This window comes from Sander lucioperca, chromosome 11 (genome assembly GCF_008315115.2).
Source record: "Sander lucioperca isolate FBNREF2018 chromosome 11, SLUC_FBN_1.2, whole genome shotgun sequence".
NCBI classification, from domain to species: Eukaryota; Metazoa; Chordata; class Actinopteri; order Perciformes; family Percidae; genus Sander; species Sander lucioperca.
Window position 1 is genome coordinate 29638971 of NC_050183.1, and position 23552 is coordinate 29662522.

General features: G+C 40.8%; 1 protein-coding gene across 29 annotated transcripts in view; it reads left to right on the plus strand.

The window, feature by feature from the left end:
• The window catches only part of ptprfa (protein tyrosine phosphatase receptor type Fa), a 400117-nt gene that overhangs the window by 282669 nt on the left and 93896 nt on the right, over positions 1 to 23552 (plus strand). For 13 of the 29 annotated variants that reach the window (XM_031311904.2, XM_031311903.2, XM_031311912.2 and 10 more), the window contains 4 exons: positions 12051 to 12077; positions 19697 to 19814; positions 21340 to 21921; positions 23137 to 23246. In XM_031311904.2, the coding sequence (XP_031167764.2) occupies positions 12051 to 12077; positions 19697 to 19814; positions 21340 to 21921; positions 23137 to 23246 (837 nt within the window). The remainder of the gene's footprint in view (positions 1 to 12050; positions 12078 to 19696; positions 19815 to 21339; positions 21922 to 23136; positions 23247 to 23552) is intronic. The other 16 variants (XM_031311906.2, XM_031311924.2, XM_031311927.2 and 13 more) reach the window with 3 other exon arrangements.

Below are 23552 nucleotides of genomic sequence, written 5' to 3' on the forward strand. Positions count from 1 at the left end.
AAGGCGAGAGGATAGTTAGGTAATAATACATTTAAAGATTAATTTTAATCACCCCCCTTGGGAAATTGGCAAAGAGAATATGCATTTCAATAATCTTTCTGCCTTCAAATGGCTGGATTTATGGATTTCCAGCAGTGCAGGGTAGTTGGACCCTGCTGTGAACGGCTCCTCCAGCCACTGTTCAACAACCTAATGGCTGCTTCATTTATCCAGCCAGACAGTGAGCACCACTAAAACTCTGTGAATGTATTGTCGGACTGGTAATTACTCACAACAGTTTGATGATAGTAACAGCCTTTGATCTAGACTATCTTCTTCATGTATATAAGAAGAAAGAATATAAGAAAAAAGCCATCAAGTGTTAATTTCAGTTCAAAGTAGTCCAATTTTTTACTCATAATTGCCTCAGTGGCAAAGAGAATCAAGGATGTCTTTAAAACAGTCATGTATACATATATATATACAGTATATGCTGCTATCTCTGCTGCTTTAAGTTTCTGTTGGCTTGCAAAAAATGTTTCCATTCAGTCGTTCCACTTTGATCTATTTTTCGAACGATGACTGAAACTCAAAACATCATGCAGATGCAAATAAATAAAAAAGTTTCAGCCATTTGCTAGTTTCATGAGTGTCTGGGCTCAGCTTTTGGGACGTGGTTAAATGTTTAGAAATTAAGAGTAGAACCGCTGCTCCTTCGTATTGAAAGCTGGTTTATAGGGGGATGCTTCCCGGTGGAGTTTTTTTGAGAATATATTAACTGGGAGAAGACCCAGGGGCAAAACCAGAACACCTCTGGATCCCCCAAGAGGAGCTATAGGATGTGGCTGGACAGAAGGACAACTGGGCTACCTTAACTCCAAGCAAGCGTGACCTGTTGTCTCTGCGTTGTTGCTCCTGCATGTCAGAAGACATTTGCATAAAGTTGATTATTTCTCAGCTTTTGCAGGTTGCACTGCGCAACTTTTAAATCTTTGTTACTGCAATGATACATTCATAAAGAGCATCCGGTGGGCTTTTAACTCTTTAGTCTATAGGTGTGATCTGTTAGCCTGCTGTCACTGAGTATGTTTACACGCACACTAATATTCCACTATTATTCCGAATATGACAATATTCCAAAATTTGATTCAGGAATATGCTATATAATAAATATTGGCCAGTTAACGGCTTACGGTTGTGGTAGAGATGCATTCTCAAAAGAAAGGAAACACAGCAACTTTTAAACATTATGAAAGACTTGGATATCAACAGGTTTTTGGATATGCACAAACATTGCAACGTCGACCTTTTCAGGAAGGTGGTTGAAGGACTGAAAGAAAGAGGCTGCGTTCACATGGTCAAACAAGTCCTCCACCTTAAACGGGAATATTAGTAGACTATTCACTTTCATTTGCCATGTGAACAATTTAGTCAGAATATTGTCTTTTTCGGAATAAGGGCAAAAACCAGAATATTATGTGCATGTAAACCTAGTCACTGTAACCAATACTCAGAAACGGGGCAGAAAATAGATGTATTGATGGATGAATGGATGGACACTACACAGTGAAAAATATTTTATCTGGTAATAGAAAGCAGTTTTGTATTGAGACTGTTGTGTCAGAACAGGTTGTATACACTCTGAATTTAGTTTGAAGTGAGAGTCGATAACGGTGAAGTCATGCATTTTATGAGTAGGCCTTCTGTGACATTACCGACTTCAGGGGTTGGAGTCATCACTCCTCAACCCCCTGCAATTTTCATTAAAAACTTCAGCAGCCAAATTCAAGGCAAATTCAAGCATTTATAAATGCTTGAATATATAATAATAATATATAAATAGATGAAAAGACAAGTCAATGATCATGGTCAATGATAAATAAGTATGCCTGATCAGCATACTTGCCAACCTCTAGACATCATAGCCTGTGTTGAAGTTCACTTAAAAAGTTGAAACCGATAACTCATTGAACTCTGTTTGGTGGTTTATGATACTTTTTGATAATTTGGTAATATATGTAATTGAGTTAATTTTAGTGACATCAACAATAACTTTATTCAACTGAATGATACTGATTTTTTCAACTAGCGATTGTGGCATTAGTTCCAGCTTGTCCGAATGAAGCTCTGTTTATCGTGACAGTTGGTAGTACTATACTGAAGGCAGCAGGTATATTTTCCAATTTGCAGTCTCAAAGTGGAGAGATAATGTCAATAATTCCAAGCCCCAATCATGCACGGCACGTCCGCTGGTTGTATTTTGTGCAACCAGCCAGTTGTAAAACAACCACAGACCCTTGTGCTTATGTGCACATCAAAGATGTCTTTTGATGAATTATTCTACACAGTTTCTTCTGCACATCAACAGAAGTTTGAGCCTGACGCATCAAAAACCTTTCACACAGCTTCACTAAAAGTACAGTTCTTTACGAAATGTCAATTGCATGAGTCTCACGATCAATGTGTGAGAGTTGGCAGCCCTGTATAGTCTGTTTGTCCAATTTAAACAATGCTACCATTTGAGAACTTAAGAAAAACTTTACTTAAGTGTATTTAGCGTGTGCCGTAAGATAATTTGAATATCTTGTAGTAGCGTTGATAATTGACAACACAATACCATCAGTCACATACTGTACCTTATGTGCAGTGTTTAGACTAGGCACTAAGTATTTTGCTTCTCCAATATATTTCACCCATAGTTAGCCATAGCAAACAATGTTTTTTTAATTTTTAATTGAATGTCAAGCTGTGTCTCCGTTTCATGAGATGAAATGAAACCGACAGTTCCCCAAGAAAGGAGATTGTCATTGATCCTGGAAGACTTTTGGATCCTTTGGTTTGTCTCTGTCTTCTTGAGCTAAAGGTTTGTCTGAGTACTGCTGTTAATTTATTAGTTCAGCCTGTGACACTTGCCAAAACAACTGATCATCCTACAGACAGAGTAGATGGCTGCAATAAACACAGCTGGTCCCTTTAGGCATTAAATGAAAAATTCATCCCAGAGAAAAAATAACAAATGCCACAGATTATGATGAGGTTACATTGCCACAAGAATATTATACTGTACAAATGTTACATGGAGTTTTTTGATATGAAAGAACAATCCGCTACACCGTTTAGAGTTCATTGATAAGTCACAGAGGCCTTATACTTTAGCCTTGATAAGCTGCTCCCTAACATGCTTCACCAAACTCCTGTTCCTTGTGTTCCTTTGATGTTTTTGATGATATTAGAATTCTTACAGCGAGAATTGATTACATCGGAGTGAAAAAACACCAGACAGGATGACATTTAGAATGATAATGGCTTAGCTCAGTCTGCAGCTTCAAAGGGCTACAGGCTGCCCCATGTTCTGCAGGAGGGTGTAGTTAGTTGGCTGCAATGAGCCTGCTGTGTACAAACTGAAATACATATTAACATACATGGCAACACCACAGTAGCAAGGTTTCATAAAACTATTTTGTTGGCAGCTAGTGAAGGCCTAGTCTATATTGACGACACTTCATTTCCGGGATTGTTCAGGTGCCGCCGGAGGTTCCCCCGGATGGCCCTCATTTTGGCCGGATGTCCGTCAACTTCCTCTTTCTTTGTGATGGCGTTCTAAACTCCGGTGGATTTATGAGGACTATGGTTAACTGCTCCTCAGATCCCTGCAGGGTAAATCCAGACAGCTAGCTAGACTATCTGTCCAATCTGAGTTTTCTGTTGCATGACTAAAACAACTTTTGAACTTACAAATGTTCCACCAAAACAAGTTCCTTCCCAAGGCTATTAAGCAAAGGCACCGTGGCTCTGTCCGGCGCTTAGCGCCACCCAAGACGATTGTGATTGGTTTAAAGAAATACCAATAAAGCAGAGCACGTTTTTCTCCTATCCCAGAATTCTATGTGGACTAGCCAGACCCTCCTCTGTGGAGGAAGGTCTGGCAATGCGAGACTAGTGATGGTCAAATGAAACCTCATGAAGCTTTGTGCAGCATTATCTTTGTTCTCTGAGCCCACTAGATGGCGCTCTCTATTTAACAAAGGGTTGAAAGCAGACTGAATTGCCTATTTCTTTAAACCAAAAGAATACTTTAGTGGGCCCAAAAAAAAAAAAAAAAATAGTTCACAAAGCTTCTTGAGGCGTCATTTGGCCATCACTATTGGCAGTGGAATAAGATAATCAGTGAATTATTTTTCTCAGATGTATCTTAACCATGTCATATGATATGCTATGCTAGTCAAGCACACTTTATAAACAAATATCAATGGGACCACTACATATAACAATTGTAATATCTATACATTATAGACACCACTGACTATCCCTTTAACAATGTGGCCAGATTTAAGCATATTGACCATACACAGTCCAGCCATATACTACGATTCCACCTAGTCTTGCTTATAAACTGTTTACAACAGACAACATCTCTTGAAAGTGTTGCTATATTCAACTTCATCATTTTCAGTCTTATTGGCTTTACAGACCAGATGTTGGTTAAGCCCCTGCAGGTAGGCTGATATAATATCACTTCATCCAGTTGTAAATGAACACATTCGTGGCTCTTCCTATCAACCGTGGTATTCATTTCTGACTCAGTAGAGATTTATAATCACAAATCACTGTGATGGAGGTCCATTAGAGTATTTAGCCGTGCAAAAATAAGGTCTAAATATAAAAACAGGCAAGCATCAACAAGAGACAGAGATCCAAACTGAGAGTGTCTTGTGTTAGTCGCTAACCTCAGTTAATCTGAATCAACGAAGAAACAAATAGGTAAACAGATTTTGGGTTTTTAAGGCAGTAAATTAGTCAACATGGTAGTCACAGATGTTTGTGTCTGTCTATGGACCATTTCTCCCAAATTTAAAATAATTTTCTTTTTCATTTACTGCTAGGGTTATTCATGCAGATAGTTGTGGTGTTATTTGTTAAGGTTTCTAGATTTTTTGGGATGAATTGGTTTAAGTTTGTGGTGTTCACAGCATGGAAAAAAGGACATTTACTGAATTCAACAGCAGACTATGTCCTGGTACCTATTTATAATCCACAAACAAAAGTTTTCTTCAGTGTTCCAAGTGAGGTCGGTGACTTATCCTGAGTATTATGTTTAAAAAAGAGATTTTTTTTGTCAGATCAAAGTAATGTATATACTTATATATGTAATTTGCTATTGCAGTCAAACCATTCATAGTAATGAGTGAAGCAACAAAGATCGAATGACCCTCTAAATCTGACCCTGTCAACAGACAGTCAACACATTCTAAACTCCCATCGAGTCAAAAAGCGACGCTTGGACAGGTGCCTTTGGGCGTTTGTTTTTTTGACGCAAAAAGTTGCCTTTAGCGTCATATTTAGACACGCTTGGTCGGGAGTCTTGGTGTCACTTTTTGACGTTCTGGTTACGGGACCCTTGCCGTCACTAATTAACTTTCTTGGGACTCGCGTCTAGCCCTTTGGAGCGCCATATTTAGACGGGCTTGTTCGGGTCTATTGGCGTCAATTTTTGAGGCTCTGGGTCGGGATGTACAGTACGTTTGACATGCGGCACAAGAACGGGACATGAACCCTGGTCTCCTGGGTGAAAGTCCTGTGTTGTTTGACCCATCCACCAACCCAACCTACCTCTTTATGTGGATTTTAGGTCTTTCATACTACTTGCTACCATTGACGCTCTTAATACTACGTCATCTTACAGCTCTGCTTACCATTGCCTTCAACCAGAGAGTCTCACTCCAGACCAACGGGGAAGTTGATAAGCGGTATAGAAGTGAGGACAGCCATCATGAGTTCAGAGGAATCCATCCTCATAATGTACAAGTTCACTGACAGAGCCAGTGATACATCAAGATGTAGAGCCCAGTGATTCATCTGTAACTCTATGAAAGAATGATGGTTACTCAACATTGGGGCCACTTTTAGTCTCCCTGCTGCTTTCGATAATTAATCTCTTTTTGATTTAGAGCATGAGCTGCACTTTGGCCAGCGAATGGAGCCCATTTTCACCTCACTGTTAACAGCTTACATTGTTTATGATAACAGCTTTTATTTATTTCTTCTAAGAAGCTGAGAAAGCGAAAGACCTTTGTCTTTTCTGGTTAGTCAGCAAGGTCAGGAAGCAGAATACAAATGCCTCTGAATCACTGCTGTTGAAGCAGCCACTCGTGTTTGGAATAAAACAGGCCGACTAATGTCCTTTGGTATTCATCAGTACAAGCAAACACTATTAACAATAAGGGTTCCTTTAAATTAGTACTGCTTGTTATTTAAGATGATCACAATGCATAACAATGCAGAATGGTTCCACACATACCTGTGTGGCCATTTTAGCATGGTTCTCTATACCTCCATGCTTAAATTGTTCTGAAAAGACTACATAGCAGACTTTAAAGAGACCCTATTATACTTCTTTTCAGCGTCCTATTTGTACTCTTGGGATCTTCTAGAATAGGTGTATATGCTTTGATGTTCAAAAAACATATTTTGTTTCTCATACTGCCAATTGCTGCAGCTCCTCTGTCTGACACACTCTGTCTGAGCTCATGGCCCTCTGCTATAATTGGTCAGCTGGCCCACTCTGTTGTGATTTGTCAACCAAATTCACACATGCCACTGGGCGGGCTGTGCTTTCTCCAATGCACCAATGGGCAGCTCATGTGAAAAACTGGGCTGGCTTTCTCAGTCAGTGACATCACTAATTGAGGAATTTCAAACAGGAATGTGGGCGAGAAGTTTTCAAACAGTTGAGAAAAAGTGCTGTCTGTGGGAGAGAAAGCTCCATTTGGAGAGTAATGAGTTTTTTTGTACTTTATACATCTATTACATACACAAAAAATGATGTAACACCCTAAAAGATGGGGAAAATCCCCAAAAGTATGATAAGGGTTCTTTATTGTCCACTAACCAACTGTCCATGGTGCCACAGGTCCAGGTTGGATTAAGTGAGTGATATTTAAGTTTCAAGAACTTTACATTTTTACAATTATTATGCTGATAGCTTGATATGAAGATTACAGCTGGAGTGCTACTTATCTCTGTGCTCTGGGGATTTACAAAAGGCATGATCTGTATTTAAATCATGAGAGACTTTGTTTGCAGATATGCAAAAATATGTATTATATAACTGCATGATAAAATGTACAAAGTCTTTTGGAGATTAGACTCCATCGAATTAATAATATTTTTAAAGGGGTAGAGAACAGGAACATAACCCCCCGATGGAGTCTAGACACTGGTTGCGGCGGAGAAGGAGACCGGAGATCAGACGAGGCAACGGAACCGTCAACCGGGAGAAACATAATAACTGGAGGCGGCAGGGGAGGTGGAGGGTTGAGCGCTTTGCCTGAAACGACAGCTGACAGCACAGGGAGAACAGATTTAAAGCAGATCTGTAATGCTGTGATTGGCCCTTGAATTTCGTGGCCATGTCTGATTGGTTTAACTGAAAGTATCGCTTCTAAACAGCTGATTTGATTTAAGAAGAAAGAGTAGTGATTGGGTTAATGACGTCTTCCTGAAAGAATTTACGCTGAGCCTCATTAAACTTTTTCACAATGGCCACTATTTTGTTGCAAATCAAACATATTGGTCTCATACTCTCACTCTATTCATCCTTAAATACACAATTATTATGTGTGCTGCTTTTATATCTTATTGTTTGTGAGTATATGTGGATTTGGTCAGGTTCGATCAGTGATTCTCAAGGACAGGGCTGTGACACGCTAAAGGTCTCTGCTGCTTAAAGGTCCAGTGTGTAGGAATTTCTCCCATCTAGCACTGAGATCATATATCGCAATCAACTCTCTCGCACCACGCAGTTCAAAGTACGTATTACAGCTACGGTAGCCTTCACGCTTCAAAAAGCCAGTCTCTTGCTCTTTTCAATATCCTTTTTCTTATTCTGGGCGAAGAAGGAGACTTCTGTTCCTGAAATTTGGATTTTTTGTTTTTTTGGATGAAATTTTAGAATTTTGATTTGAAGCTACGATACCCGTTAGCAGCATTAGCAGCACCTGTGAGTTTATCATGTGACAGCGAAAACGTGAAAGGCGGAGCAGTATGTCCTGTATGTCCCTTACCAGCTAACGTATTTCAAGATGGCGCATGAATATGGAGCGTCTACCCCAGTTCATGCGAATGCAAATGTAAAATGTAAAGCCAAAAGGAATACTTGGAATTGATGGTGGTGGTAAATATTCATGAAAAAGTTTGTGAACGGGCAACACAGATTTTGATAATGAACACCTAAACATGTTACACACCGGACCTTTAAGATAAGTTCACAGTACACGATTTTCAAAGTAGTCAGATCGCTGTACTGTTCAGACTACACTGTACTACTTTAACTTTCTGTCTTGTAATCGGGAGTCTTGAAGTCGTATGGTTTTCACACTTCATGACTGGGCGGCGACAGGGAGTCACACACTACAAGATCTTTCACCTAAACATGTTACACACCGGACCTTTAAGATAAGTTCACAGTACACGACTTTCAAAGTAGTCAGATCGCTGTACTGTTCAGACTACACTGTACTACTTTAATTTTCTGTCTTGTAATCGGGAGTCTTGAAGTCGTATGGTTTTCACACTTCATGACTGGGCGGCGACAGGGAGTCACACACTACAAGATCTTTCACCAGGAGGAATACCTGATGTGTTTGCTGGTCTCCAAACAATGTTTTGTCCCGAAAAACACACAGACATGACGTAATACCATGATGCGCGAGACAGGGCTCCAAATTGCGGGTGAGCTGATTTGCAGTGATAAAACAAAGAAATGGAAGAAAAGTGTTGTTTTTGGCACACATTTTTGGTTCACAAAATTTTGTTAGTTTTCCCAAATTGTTACTTTTTAAAGCCTGTTTTCTCGAGGTGCAACATCAACTTTAGACCGTGTTGCAAATGCAACACATAAGCTGTTTTCTCATATGAACTCTGGACAATGTCTGGACCTGATTTGTGTTGGACCTGTTGCCCTTTCACACATGTAGCACACAACAGGACATTTTCCTTAACAGACGTGTTGTCACTCCCTGGAAATACTCCATTTTAGGCGAGGGGTGGCGCCTGGGTAGAGTGTGCAGGAGGCAGGACATGACATTGATTACACTGGTCATGTAGCCGGTTTGTAACTTGGTCATAAACAACCGAGTCTTTTGCTGTTCCTTAAATTTGTCTGACAATTTCAGTGTCGACCCTTGCTGAAAAAATGCCCAGAATCTCGTTGTTTCTCCAGTTGGACATTTTCATTGGCTTCATGTAAATCACCCTTCTTCTTCAGCCTTGGCTGTTTGTTGTCTTCCAGTTTCGCGGGTGCAACATGATAGAAACATCATCACCTTTACTACTAGAGGCTGGAAGTTGGGCTGACAGCCAGAAGGCCTTTGGTTAGGAGGGGAAATTCTGAGTGGCTGTGTCTGTAATGCAGCATGACTTTCCATTAAACAGATTCAGCTAAATATAACTAATAAAAAAGGCTCCATTGCAACATTATCAAGCATGATGGGAGGCATACTGCTAAAAACTCAAAATATATTCACCCATCATTGGAAATAAGTAAAAGAAAAATACGTTAAAGGAGTGAAAAATACAAGAATCTAAGCGTTTTTGGTTTTGCACTATCAATACATTTTTGACAGAACTAAGGCTTGTAACATCCTATCAGCGTGGTTCTTTTATCCCTGAAACACTGACCATTAATTTCATTCATCCATTCATATATGGATATTTGGGTTGTATTGAAAACATGTGGACACACAATCAAAAAACAAATATTATAAATTGTGTCAAATGTTTAGCTTGTAAAGGAAGGGTTAAAAGACAATTTTCTTTTTTGGGGACAGGCCAGTTCACAGTGCAGCAGTGACATATCTGGCTGCTTTTGTTAATGATCAAATAAGCCTGCATGAAGGAGTGAAGTACTGGTACCTCCAGAACACCCAAACACTTGCTACCCCCAAATCATTCCTGGAGAAGCCAAGGGGCTCCAACGTCTGAAGGCTGACTTTACAGCAGTACAAACTCTTCTTCATCCCTCTCTGTATGCTTCGTTCTTCATCTCTGTTTGTCTCATTCTGCTTTGAACACAACCTCAGGGATGAGCTCTGATGTCTAAAGAATAGATGAGAAACTGAAAATGTGATTTGCTGCTGCCCCAGAATACTGACTATGAATAGATCCCAGTGACACAAGACATACAGAGCAAATAACAGTGCAGCAGTAATTCAAAGACATTTATCTTTCTCTCTTTTGACTGTATCATGGTTTTAGTCAGTGACGGAATGTAACTAAGTACATTTACTCAAGTACCATGTACAAATTTGATGTACTTGTACTTTACTTGAGTCTTTTCTTTTCATGCCACTTTCTACTTCTACTCTGCTATATTTCAGAGAGAAATATTGTACTTTGTACTCCACTACATTCATCTGGCAGCTTTAGTTACTAGTTACTTTACACGCACAAAACACATGTAGTTTAGAAAATACAATGTTTTATCATAAATTAAACTGAAATGGTTAGCTGATCAAACACTTAGTTGATTGACAGAACTGTACTGAATACTTTTACTTTTAAGTCTTTAAGTACATTTTCCTGATGATACTTACATACTTTAACTTAAAGATGCTGTAGGTAGGATTGTGAAGATCCAGGACTTAGCCAAAAAATTTGAACGACAACTTCTCAGTCCCTCCCCCCCTTTCTGCTTAAGCCCAAAACGGTCTCCTGAGCCCCCACAGGGGAGAATGAATGCGTGTGCATGAGCAGTGATTGACACACAGTTAGACACCCCCCCTGGCCATGATTGGTGCATCTGAACAGGGAGCGGTGGATTTTTGCAAATCGCACTACAGGCTGTAGGTGGTGCCAGAGGAGCCGGATTATATTAAATTACCTTCTTCATGTAGTTCTACTGGAACATAGGGTCAGTTTCAGCAAATATGACAGAAAGTTAGTTTTATAAGTCTTACCTACGTGCACCTAGTATTTTAAAGTGTGGTATTACAAACGTAGTACTTTTACTTAGGATCTGAATTCTTCTTCCACTACTGGTTTTAGTTTTCACTCATTAGATTTATGCTCACATAGAAAACAATGCTGTTTTACTTGGTTAGTCTTAGGCAGGGTCCTCATGTAGGTTCCTAGTGGCCTGAGGTTAGAAGCAACAATGGGAGCCATGACAACAATGAATTACAATCAGACACTATGTGGTTGATGGAGGAAAGTGAAAGTGTGATTGAGTGCATGTCCCATGCTCCCAGGTTGAGGAAACTGGGTTCATGGTACAGGTGAGTCAGCAGTCTGGGCTTCAGACCCTCTGGATATGCTATGTCACGGCATGGGGGGCCCCTGGCAGGCTCACGCTAGCTTATGTGTTGCCTCATCAGCATGGCCCAGACTTGTCTCATCAGGTGGCACTACGCAGAAGAGCTCTTATTATACAAACACACTCATCCAGATGTTACCTCCATTACAACATGCAAAATCTAAAGCCGGGGTGTCAAACTCAATTTCATTAAGGGCCAGACTGGAAAATGAGAATCACATCAAGGGCCAGATGTATAGTTTATTGACATGCTTTTATTTAATCGAAAAAGTGAAATATTTTAACTGTATTATTGCATGTCTCATATAGCTTTCACATACAGTTTGGGCCTCATAAAGCCCCAAAAAAGTTGGCAATAAATTCTTAAGCCACCAAAAAATGTTGAAAAAAAATGAACAAAAAAGATGGAAAAAGCGACAAAATTATCTAAAAAGGGACAAAAACGCCAGAAAATGTGTTGAAAACGTTGAAAAAGCACCAAAAACTTAAAGGGAAATAAAGGGACAAAAACTAGGTGGGCCAAAATGTATTGTGAACCTAAATTGAAATGCAGGCCGGATCAAAATCTGCGAGGGGCCAGATTTGACACGTGATCTAAAGCAGCCCCCCCGCCCTGGCAGCTCTTTCTCTACTCAATAGTCACTATTCACTGCTGTCGTCCAGCATGCTAATCAGCTCGTAAAATGGCCTTAAGTACATTCTAGACAGAAAGTTCCCTCTGTTTTTCTGACTCCACTCCCCTGTCTGTCCTTTTCGTCAGTGGACTGATGAGGATTCATCGAACTACGTGAGTAGCCACAGTGTTGGGTGGACAGGGGCTATGGGGAGTGTGTTTTCTGTCATAACATCTTCCGATCTCTGCGTGGGTACTAACAGGATTATTTCTCCAGCCAGTGTGGGCGTGCAGCAGCTATCCAAACAAGTCCTATTTATAACTACAGTTATATACTCATCCTGGCCCTATTTCCACCTGGTATTAGCATTTGATCTTTATCTGGATACAGTATCTGGATAATGACAGCTGATCATGGAGGTTTGCATTTACACTTGGTAAATTATATCTTGATATATGAGCAAATCTCATGTATGTGTTGAGGAAAGCAATGCTGGATATTCTCTATAGAAGTCTCTATAGAAGTATGTAGTTGTCTAGTAGCCTTCTCCCTTTGCTTTACTACTTCATGCCTCATCCTTACATCCCCAAGACAGTTTCTAACAGGTGGGATACTGTCACCTCATTCTAGCTTCATACCAGAAACTCAAAACCATCAGATTTCAAGAGAGCTGACAGCTCCTCAGTGGAGAAAGTCCATCTAGAACTCCTAACTGTGGCTTCTTTTTCTTTTCTTTTTTTACTCATCTCGCCGTGTGCCGTGTTTGTTTCTAAAGTGAATTTTGGTGGTTGTGATGGTTTTTGTGTGCGCGTGTGTGGATTTAAATGCCTTGAATGTGGGTCGGGTGGGGGTGTCATGGGGTCGTGCATGATATAAACACTGAGAGTGACATAAGACTAGACTTCATGGCCCAATGTTCGCTGCTGAAGACCAGGATGACAACTGCAACAACTGATTACTGTGTGTGTGTGTGTGTGTGTGTGTGTGTGTGTGTGTGTGTGTTGATATGTGTCTTGACAGCTCTGGTCACAGCCTCCCAGGCTCTGAGCAGCCGCAGCTGTAAACGCTCTTTTGATTTTATTCTGGAAGTGAAGTTGGAGTTGTGGTTTTACTGTCTGTTTATCTGGGCCCAGGGATGAATATTTGTATATCTGCCATGGTATTACAGAACACATACATAAAAATGCAGCAATGTATTTCAGACTCTGCAATAGTAATTATCAAAGTGTTCAGCCTCTAGTTCAGTGTCTCCTGCCGCCTCCGCTCTCACTTCCCTTGAATCACACGGATCCGTATAACTCAGGGGTTTGTTTTTTGCTACCTACCATCCAATAAAAGCTGAGACTGCTTATTGATTCTACTTGAGTCCAGCTCCTGTTGGTTTATTTTGCAATAAAAACTCCACAGAGACTAGCAGTGCATACAGCTTTTGTTTACAAGCTTACATCTACTGTGCTGAGCATGAAAAGTACAGTATCCTTCCGATATATTCCTTTTCTGCAATGCTGAAAAAAAGCTGCAATGACAGCTTTGTTTATATAGCAACTTTCATTACATGTAAACCCAAAATGCTTTACATTAAAAACAGCACAAACATTAGAACAAATCATAAACCCATATAAGAATAGAGTATAAGCATCAACATAAAATAGACAATCTGACCATCAACAATCAATAATTGTGACCATACAAATACACACACTCTCACACTCACACACACACACACACACACACACACACACACACACACACACACACACACACACACACGCAGTGTAATTAATCAAATACCTCACAAAGCCATCTCACAGTTCCAGACTTAACTAGAGGTTAGTGCTTATCTATGGTGCAAGGTTATTAATTAAAAGTTATATTTTGTATTGTTATCTGTATCTGGATATCTTCTCTGGATCAGGAAAAACAGGAGTGAATGCATGCACAACCCATTGCAATGATCTGGCTCACATCGTCACATCACAGTGGGACACTCAAGGAAACTCTACAACTCGCAAGACAAGGGCCGCGGGATAGACGTTTTAGAAGGAGGAGCATTTTTGCTTGCCCGATTTTGTTGACTTGCAGATTTTGTTGATTTGGTCCTTTTCTTCCTGATATTTGTGTTTCTACCATAAGTAACTAAGTGTTGTAGCTTTGGCTTTGAAGCCTGAAGGGGATCATGAGTTTGGTCATGTGTGTGCACATACTACTGGACCCATCAGCCTAATATTTTTTGTGCACATTTTTGACTGTATGACCAAGGACCTCTTGTGGTTGCGGTGATTCACAATTCTTTTAAAACCTACTTTATTGACTGTTTTATCCCGGCATTGACTGCTACATATACAAAGGCATTCAGTGTACATTAATTCCTGTTGGCAGCACATTGCCGTGTGCACATTGCCCTCAACGTTGCCATGTTGACCAAAAAGTCGCCCAGTGTATCGCCACCATAAGTGATGAGTTAACTGACAGAGGCATTTCAGCAGCTCTCTGACATTATTGAATGTATTAAATGGCCACCGCAACCAACAACACCATACAGTCATAAATATATGACATATGAAACAAAAAATATGAGGCTGATGGGTCTAGTAGTATGTGGGATGAGCTGTGGACAGACAGACGGACAGACAGACAGACAGATAGACAGACAGACAGACGGATACACACCGACTGAATGCATGATCCCAGCAGAGATAATAGCAACAGTACCGGAATGCTATGGGCACATTACCAATGGCAGCATTTCAAAGTATATATTTAAAAAGTAACTAAAACGTTACTTATCACAGTAACGCAATAGTTTTGGGTGGAAAGTCATTTAGTAACTTTTTAATGAGGTAACTATTAACTGTAACTAATGAGGATTTCTCAGTAACAAGCACAACGCTGGTCCCAGCATCATGTCCAGTAAGTGGAATCTCTTTGATTGCAGTCTCAGTATCACGGCGGCACTTCTCATGACTGTGGGCAGAGTCAGAGAACTAGAAGATCTATGTAGTGGTCTCCTGCAGCTACAGAGTTTTACAAAAGCACATCATTTATTTCTCACAGCTTTGATATTGCCTTTCATAACGTTACATCATTTTGATGAGTTAAAAGCTTGCTAGGAAGTAGCTGATTAGGAATTAGAATTAATGGGAAATAAACAGAGGGATATTCTTTGAAAGCAGGATGCAAATCCTCTTTTAGCAACATTTTTGCATTAGACAGTCTTGGTCTCATTTTGAACCGGAGCGTCTTCGCCGCCATTGCATAAATTATGTTTTTTTGGGTGGGCAAAGGGAGACACACCTGGCAGAGATCTGCACTTTACTGAGCGCACTTTTCTAGTTTATTTATTTATTTATTTTGTTGGCCTAAAACAGGTCAAATTAAAACATATTCTGTATATTCTGTTAACTGGGCCAGGCTCCAGACCCCCACCCATCTACCACCACCACTCTAATATCTCTGTACAGGATTAGTGGATAATGATAATAGATGAACGCATTGGATTAATATCACTGGCTGCAATTTAAAATGTCAAATCAAAGGAAATCTTAAATATAACATACCGACTGTAGTCTATATACACAACGGTCCACTTCCAGGATTGCTCTGGTGCCGCCAATAATTCCGCCGGGAATCACTAATTTTTTGGCCGGATGTTCGACACCCTCCGCTTTCTTGGAGTTGGAATTTTAAACTCTGGTGGATTTATGAGGACTATGGTTAACTGCTCCTCAGATCTTTGCAGGGTAAATCCAGACAGCTAGCTAGACTATCTGTCAAATCTGAGTTTTCTGTTGCACAACTAAAACAACTTTTGAACGTACACATGTTCCACCAAAACAAGTTCCTTCCCGAGGCTATTTTGCAGAGGCACCGTTGTTCCGTCCAGCGCTTAGCACCGCCCAAGACTGATTGTGATTGGTTTAAAGAAATGCCAATAAACCAGAGCATGTTTTTCTCCCATCCCGGAATACTGTGTGGACTAGCCAGACCTTCCTCCTCAGCACGGGGAGGAAGGTCTGGGCAATGCGAGACTATACCAACAGTGACTGTGGTTGAAACTTGGTCTCCAACATTCATCAAAGTATCAGTCAGAAATGCCCAGTGGTGGAAGAAGTATTCAGATCCTTTACTTAAGTAGAAGTACTAATACCACACTCTAAAAAGTCCTGCATTGAAAATGTCACTTAAATAAAAGTATGTAAGTATCATCAGGACAATGTACTTAAAGTATTAAAAGTAAAAGTACTCAATGCAGAAAGATCTTCACATTTTAGAAACTGGAAACGATCCAAACTGTTCTGTCAATCAACTAAGTGTTTAATGGTCTAATCATTTCAGCTGGACTTGTAGGCCTGTATATTGTTGGGTAGTTTAATTTATAATAAAACATTGTGGTTTCTCAATTTGTTAAGTGGAGCAGAGTAAAAAGTACAATATTTCTCTCTGAAATGTAGCAGAGTAGAAGTAGAAAGTGGCATGAAAAGACACAAGTACCTCAACATTTGTATTTAGGTAAAGTTCTTGAGAAAATGTATTTAGTTTAGGGCTGTCAAACGATAAATTTTTTTAATCGCAATTAATCGCTGAATTTCTATAGTTAATCGCGATTAATCACGTTTTATCGCATGATTAAAATTCTATTATTTTGCATTTCAGAACAGTTTTTAAGTACATATTAACAATCGAAAGCAATTTTTACCAGTGTATCTTGATTGGGAATCAAATGAATGCAAAGAAAGTTTTTGTAATTATTTATTTACTGTAAACAAAAGAAAAATGTGTGAATCTGTCATTATTGCACAATTCATCCAAGTACCTAATTAAAAAACTAAAAATCCCTATCCTTACTAGGGTCAATATAGTGTTTAATAACTCTTAAATAATGTTGATTACTCACTGACCAGTGATCACCGGTTAATGAGACAGCGTTTGCAGCACCTTGCAGCAGTTCCGCTGTGGCTGCTTTCTCCGTGTCATACAGGCTGTGTATGGTGAAACTACTGTCCCCTCGACGGCAACAAACAGGTCAGAACATGCCAACCGTAGTACGTCTTTAAGACCTGAGTCCTCTACTATGCTGACAGGTCTGCAGTTAGTTGCCACCCGTTTCGCAAGAGCTGTAGTATAGCGTAGTATAGTGTAGCATGCTAGCAGGTAGCATCACGTTAACTGTACTACTATGCTTAGCTCCGTAGGTGGTAGCTCAAGCTTGACGTGCTTCTGTGATATTTTACACAATGTGCATATGGCTTTCGACTTCTCTACGAGCCGTCCGGGAGTTTTGGAAAATAAAAAGCGCCATTCAGGATTTCATTGCTGCTGTCTTTCTCCATCATGCCTGCAGCCTGCAGCAGCAGGATGTGTTACGAGGAAGTGGTAGCTTGATGATAAGTAACGGTGCTGCAAAGGGTAAAAATAGTAGCCTGTTAGGCACAATGCAAAGCCGAGTGAAGTGTAAAATAAATTAATAAATGCCGGCATGCAATTAATGCGATTAAAAAAAATTAATCGCATCGCGTCGGCCCTTAATCGCATCGCGATTAACGCGTTAACGCTGACAGCCCTAATTTAGTTACATTCCACCACTAAATGTCCCTCCCTTAGTGTTAGTCTCAGTGCAGATGAATCAGCACACTGTTGTCACTGCTAATAATCTTTTGTAGTGGAGTTGTAACATTAGTAGAAACCCTCCCAGCTGGTATTAATGGTTTAAAAGGACGGGAGGTGGAGGACAGCAGCATTTGATGTTTGACACACAAGAAGTCACTGAACATTGATTGGCTCCTGTTAAACCAGACATTCCCCTCACAGGAGCGATGTCTCCTGACTTAATGTCAAATGTTTCATCTGTTCAGTCCTTGGGAATTCATCCCCACACACACACTGGCTGGCTGTGCATTTGAAAAAGACAGATGAAAGACCCATTAGATTATTTTTTCTTCTGTCTCCAAATGCAAGAAAGTGAAAAGGAATACCACCAGATTAAAATAATGAGGCTTTAGAGTAACTTCACATGAGTCACATTTCTTTTTTATCTTTCCCCTTCTTAGCCCTGCAGAGCAGACAGGAAGGAGGATATATATATGTTAACTCTTTAGGTCCCAGCTGATTTCTGCTCTGTACATGTCTGCTTCTAAATGAGCAGCTAAACCTTTTAAACATCCTGTGATAGATATAAAATTGCCTGGCATGAAATAATAATTAGAGCTTTGGTTGTTGCTGGAACCCCTGGCTGCTTTGGCAGGGCCTTGCTAATTTGCCCTGTCATCTCCATGGATGGTATAGCGAGCCCTAGGCTGTAGGCGGAGGCGCCGGTCTGATGGGGGGAAGTAGAAGCCGCTGGGTGTTCTCTGCTGGGAATATTATCTCCGCCGCACACACCCACACCTCCAACCACCATCCTGCTGCCATTTTTCTTTCATCACAAGCTGCTTCATCTCTGCAACCCCTCTCCACTCATCACTCAGGAACAGCACTAGAAAGAAATCTGCAGCTATCTGAGAGGAGTGGGCCTTTTCCAAACCTTTTAATGGACTCCCAGCTGCTGACAGAATGTACATGTTGCTGTATATACAAGGCTTTTTTTATGCAGTGAAGTAGCATGTAAGAACATGTGCTCTAGATGTGTGTGGGCAGTCATTTTCGTGAGTGAACATATCAAGTTTGAAATGCGTCTGAAGTCTCTTGTTATTGCGGTTTTTGCCTTTGTGTGCTTTATGTTTTATATAGTCTCGCATTGCCAGACCTTCCTCCACAGCGCTGCGGAGGAAGGTCTGGCTAGTCCACACAGCATTCCGGGATGGGAGAAAAACGTGCTCTGGTTTATTGGCATTTCTTTAAACCACAATCGTCTTGGGTGGTGCTAAGCGCCGGACGGAGCAACGGTGCCTCTGCAAAATAGCTTCTGGAAGGAACTTGTTTTGGTGGAACATGTGTACCTTCAAAAGTTGTTTTAGTCGTGCATTGGTTGGGGGGCTGGATAGGTCAAACAAACATAGGACTTTCCCCCAGGAGACCACAGTTCGTGTCCAGTTTGAAAATAAAAGTACACAGCGAGTTTCTTTTTGACTTTACAGAACAAACGGTGCAAAGTAACATTCTGTGTCACATACATAACCGGAAGATACCCAAACCACCATCTTTTTTCTAAACTTAACTAAGTAGTTTTAGTGTCTAAACCTAACCAAACTGTGACCATTACATTATCTGGTTTAGATATGGGGTCATATTTCCAGCCACCGCTAGGGGCGCTAATTTATGAAATGCTCCTGTGGGTTATATTAGAGGGGGGGGGAATAAACAACCTTAATTGTCATATGGTTTGGAGGACTGGTTGCAAGAGGACAAACAAAGGCAAATTACTGTCCATAAGGTAACAATCCATCCTAATTTACAGATCCACCTTCTGCTCCAGCTTACAGACCATCTAACAGTACCTCAAGGACCAGGTACCTTGAACTTTATGGAGGATTTTATCTAAATGCACTGCAGGTTTACATGCATGGCCTTCACTTTACTTTTTCCTAAAAAAGAAAACAGTTTAAATGCCTTTGGGAGTGTTGGACAGGCATGTTGTGTGCGCCTGACTTGTTTAATGTGCCTGAGTGCCTTGTACAGTAAACTGGCTGACAGCACACCAATTCAACTGAGGCCACTGACTGACTCAACCTGAATGTTGTTGCCCTTTTCTCTCTGTCCTTTCCTTTCTCTTTCCCTCTGTCTCCATTCCTCTCTGTGTCCCTCCCTCCCTCCCTCCCTCCGTCTTTCTTCTTCTCTGTGTCTCTGTACCACACAGGAGGCCATAGTAACAGGTCTGCTCCCAGAGACAACCTACTCTGTGACTGTGGCTGCGTACACCACCAAGGGCGATGGAGCTCGCAGCAAGGCCAAGGTCGTCACCACCACAGGAGCAGGTGTGTTGCACCCACCATGTTTTTGAATGTTGCTGCGGTAGAATTTGTTCTCTGTCCCAGACCAAACCTGATCTTTATGCGGAGGATGCAAGATAGTTTACAATATGACCAAGTGGTGACCCTATGAACCTAACTCATATAAACAACTAACGCTTTGTGTTGTTGCCCAGGTAGAATGACAGAAAAAAAGGACATGAGATTGTTTTCAGTGCACCAAAATGGACTTATATACAGCTCCTCTTTTCACCCTGTGTGTTGAGCTTTCTGTTTTAGCTACAGAGTGAGGCATCACACTTCTGTTCCATCTTTGTTGGGAGTAGCACATGCACAGTACCTATAGGTAAGGACTACTAGCCAGTCAGAAGCAGAGTATGAGGGCGTGCCACGCTAGCAGCTAGGCGAGCATTATAACGTGTGGTACAAAGTGATGCACGTTTGTCTCTGAAGTAAAGGCTGGACTACAATAGAGCTGTTTGGAGCAGTTTGTGAACAGTGTTTTCTGTTGGAGATGGTAAGTCCCTTTGGGGTGGACTTTGGGCTTTTTCACTTTGTAAACCTATAATGTGCACAAAAAAGATATATAACAAAATAAAGGAAAGGGAAAAAGCCAAAAAGCATAATATGAGCACTTTAAACTAAGGAAACTTTTTAATCACGCTTTTAAGGTTAGGGTTATGTTTTAAGAATAGAATACAAGAACAAAAATTAAAAAAATACAGATAAAGAATACAAAGGAAAGAATGTACAAATGTAAATACAAGTTGGGAATAAAAATATACAACTACTTAAATAGTATTTATAAAGATGTAAGTATTTTTTTGATTTGTTTATTTTGCACAATAAAATCAAGACAACAATAACACAAAAAAGTTAAATAATAAAAAATATAGATTGTGCAGGTGAGATTAAGAAAACCCCTAGGGGCAAATAGAAGGAGTCTCACCTAAGGAAGAGAGGAATAATATAGATAAGGAACAATTACAATTAATATAAGTGTCCTAAACAAAAAACAACAAATTGAACACAAGTAAGCACTGAATAAAAAAAAAAAAAATTAAAATAAAAGCATAAAGTTGGCTACATAAACATCAAAGGCATAAAATAAATTACAATAATATAGATAAAATGAGGATATGTGGACTGATCTGTGTATGTGTTAGTAGAAATGACAGACAGCAAGGCCAAACAAAATGTGATATGAATAGTTCAGATCAATACAGATAGTTAAGTTTAGTTAATCAGATAGGTCTTAAGCCTCTTTTTATAATTCTTGACAGAAGTTGACTGAAATGCAGTGTTAATATACCTGTTCCAGGAAACCCTGTTTGTGCAAGTTGCACTCAGTGCAGTATTGTGATGTATATGGATCTTATCCAACACTCAGTGATGAAGTGTTAAAAAGTTGCATTGCCTGTGGTAGGAATGATTTCTTGTAGCGGTCCTAGCAGAGTTAAGATTTATTTAGTGTTGAATGAATCGAATGTAGTTGTTTTAAGAGTAACAAAGACATGGGAATGTCTTCCAGTGCCTGGCAAGCCCACTATGATGATCAGCACCACCATAGGGAACACCGCCCTGATCCAGTGGCAGCCGCCGAAGGAGATGGTGGGGGAGCATGTGGGATACCAGCTGCAGTACAAGAGAGCAGAGGAGGACGCTTTCACCATCAAAGACTTCAGAAAGTCAGACGATCACTTCACAGTCACCGGCCTCCACAAGGGAGCCACCTACATCTTCAAACTATGCGGCAAAAACCGAGCCGGCAACGGGGAGGAATATGTGAAGGAGATCAGCACCCCTGAGGACATTCCCAGCAGCTACCCCCAGAATCTGAGCGTGGTAGGCCTGACCGCCACCTCCACCAAGCTGGCCTGGGAGCCCCCGCCGCTGGCCGAGAGGAACGGGAAGATTGTCAAGTACGTGGTGGTTTATCGAGATATCAACAGCCAACACAACAACACCAACAGTACCGCGGAAACACAGATGACTGTCCAAGGTTTGCAGCCAGACACAACCTACGACATCAGAGTCCAAGCTTTCACCAGCAAGGGGGGGGGACCGATCAGCCCCAGCATTCAGAGTCGGACCATGTCCACGTCCATGCCAGGTGAGAAGCACAGGCTACTTCTCTGTGCTGCGTTCATGGTGCTTTTAGACAGCTGCATCTGACGTCAGCACACAGTACATTACATGGACATGTAGGTAGGAATAGACCGATACTGGTTTTTCAAGGCCGATGCCGATTATTAGTAGTTAATGAAACCGATAACCGATATTTGGAACCGATATGCATTTACAGTGAAAATGAAAATCTTTTAAGTCAAAATTACATTTTTGGAATGTTACAAACTCCAACACAAAACTTTGTTTAGATGCTATAAGGAATTATTTAATAAATGAGAAACTTTCAACATAATACCCAGTAACAGAGAATCAGATGGTGTTGTGGGCGGGACATTAAGTCAGACTCAGTGGTGAGTGAAACTGAAGCTGAGGGACACACACAGAGCGGTAGCCGAGCCAAAGTAGACCACTTTTTAATTCACTAACTTTATCGGTTATCAGGCAAATAAAACGCAGATACAGATGATCTGCAAACTACCAAAAAAACAGCCCGATAATCGGCCTTAACTTCACTTTCGTCACCGAATAACGCTTACTTTTTGTTGCCTAAACTTAACTGTAATGTCTGCTGAAACGACCAGCAGGTCGTGGTGCTCTGTACCCGGCTCAAAGTCACCTATTCTCAGGTAACTGAACCACCAACTACTGCTGACCTGACGGAGCACAATGCAGAGCACCATGCGGAGCACCATGCGGAGCACCATGCGGAGCACCATGCGAAGCACCGTAGCCGGCGTCACAGAGCTCTGTAGCGGCTTAACACATCTACTAACTGCCGCTGATACGACGAGCTGTGACGGAGGTCTATAGCCGGCGTCACAAAGCTCTGTAGCGGCTTAAAACAACTAGCAACTGCCGCTCGGCATCATGGAGCTCTGTAGTCGGTGTCACATGAGCAGCCGGCGGTCTCCTAGTTTCGTAGGATATCTTACGTTTTGTGTGCATAATTTTTCATACTATATGCATACATTTTTGGTACTATATGACACGGACCTATTCATGAGAATGCGTTGTAAAGGTATAATTGCACTGGCATTGAGATGACCGTGCCAAATAATACAGACTCTGTGCTCTTATTTTGATGAATATGCAAATGTAGAGTGTAGTGTCATTTTAGTGAACAAATGCCCTTGTTTTTCTTGCTTTGTGTCATCTCAGTCATATCTGCAATTCAATTAACCACCTAATAATCATCTAGACCTTCCCTCAGTGTTCACCAAGAACTTTGGTGTGAAGGCTGTGATGAAAACCTCTGTCCTGCTGACCTGGGAAGTGCCAGAAACTTACAAATCCCAAGTGCCTCTCAAGGTAAGATGAGCCCACATTGTCACCTAGACAGCAGCTGCAGACACTGAGACATTACAGCCACTGAAGTTAAAAACTCACTCAGATGTTTCTTACTGATAATCTAGAACCAAGTAGCCAATGTTTTTGAATATCTATATGATATGGCTAGACAAGAAAGACCTATTCTCCGCTCTTCATTGACTTGCATTGGTTGAAGGTTCCTCCTAGTCAATTTCGTCTTCTAGCAAACAACAGGAAAATGCCTAAAAGCTGCTATGTGATATTCACTACCAACAGGGTCAATAACCCATGAGATTTTATAAGCTG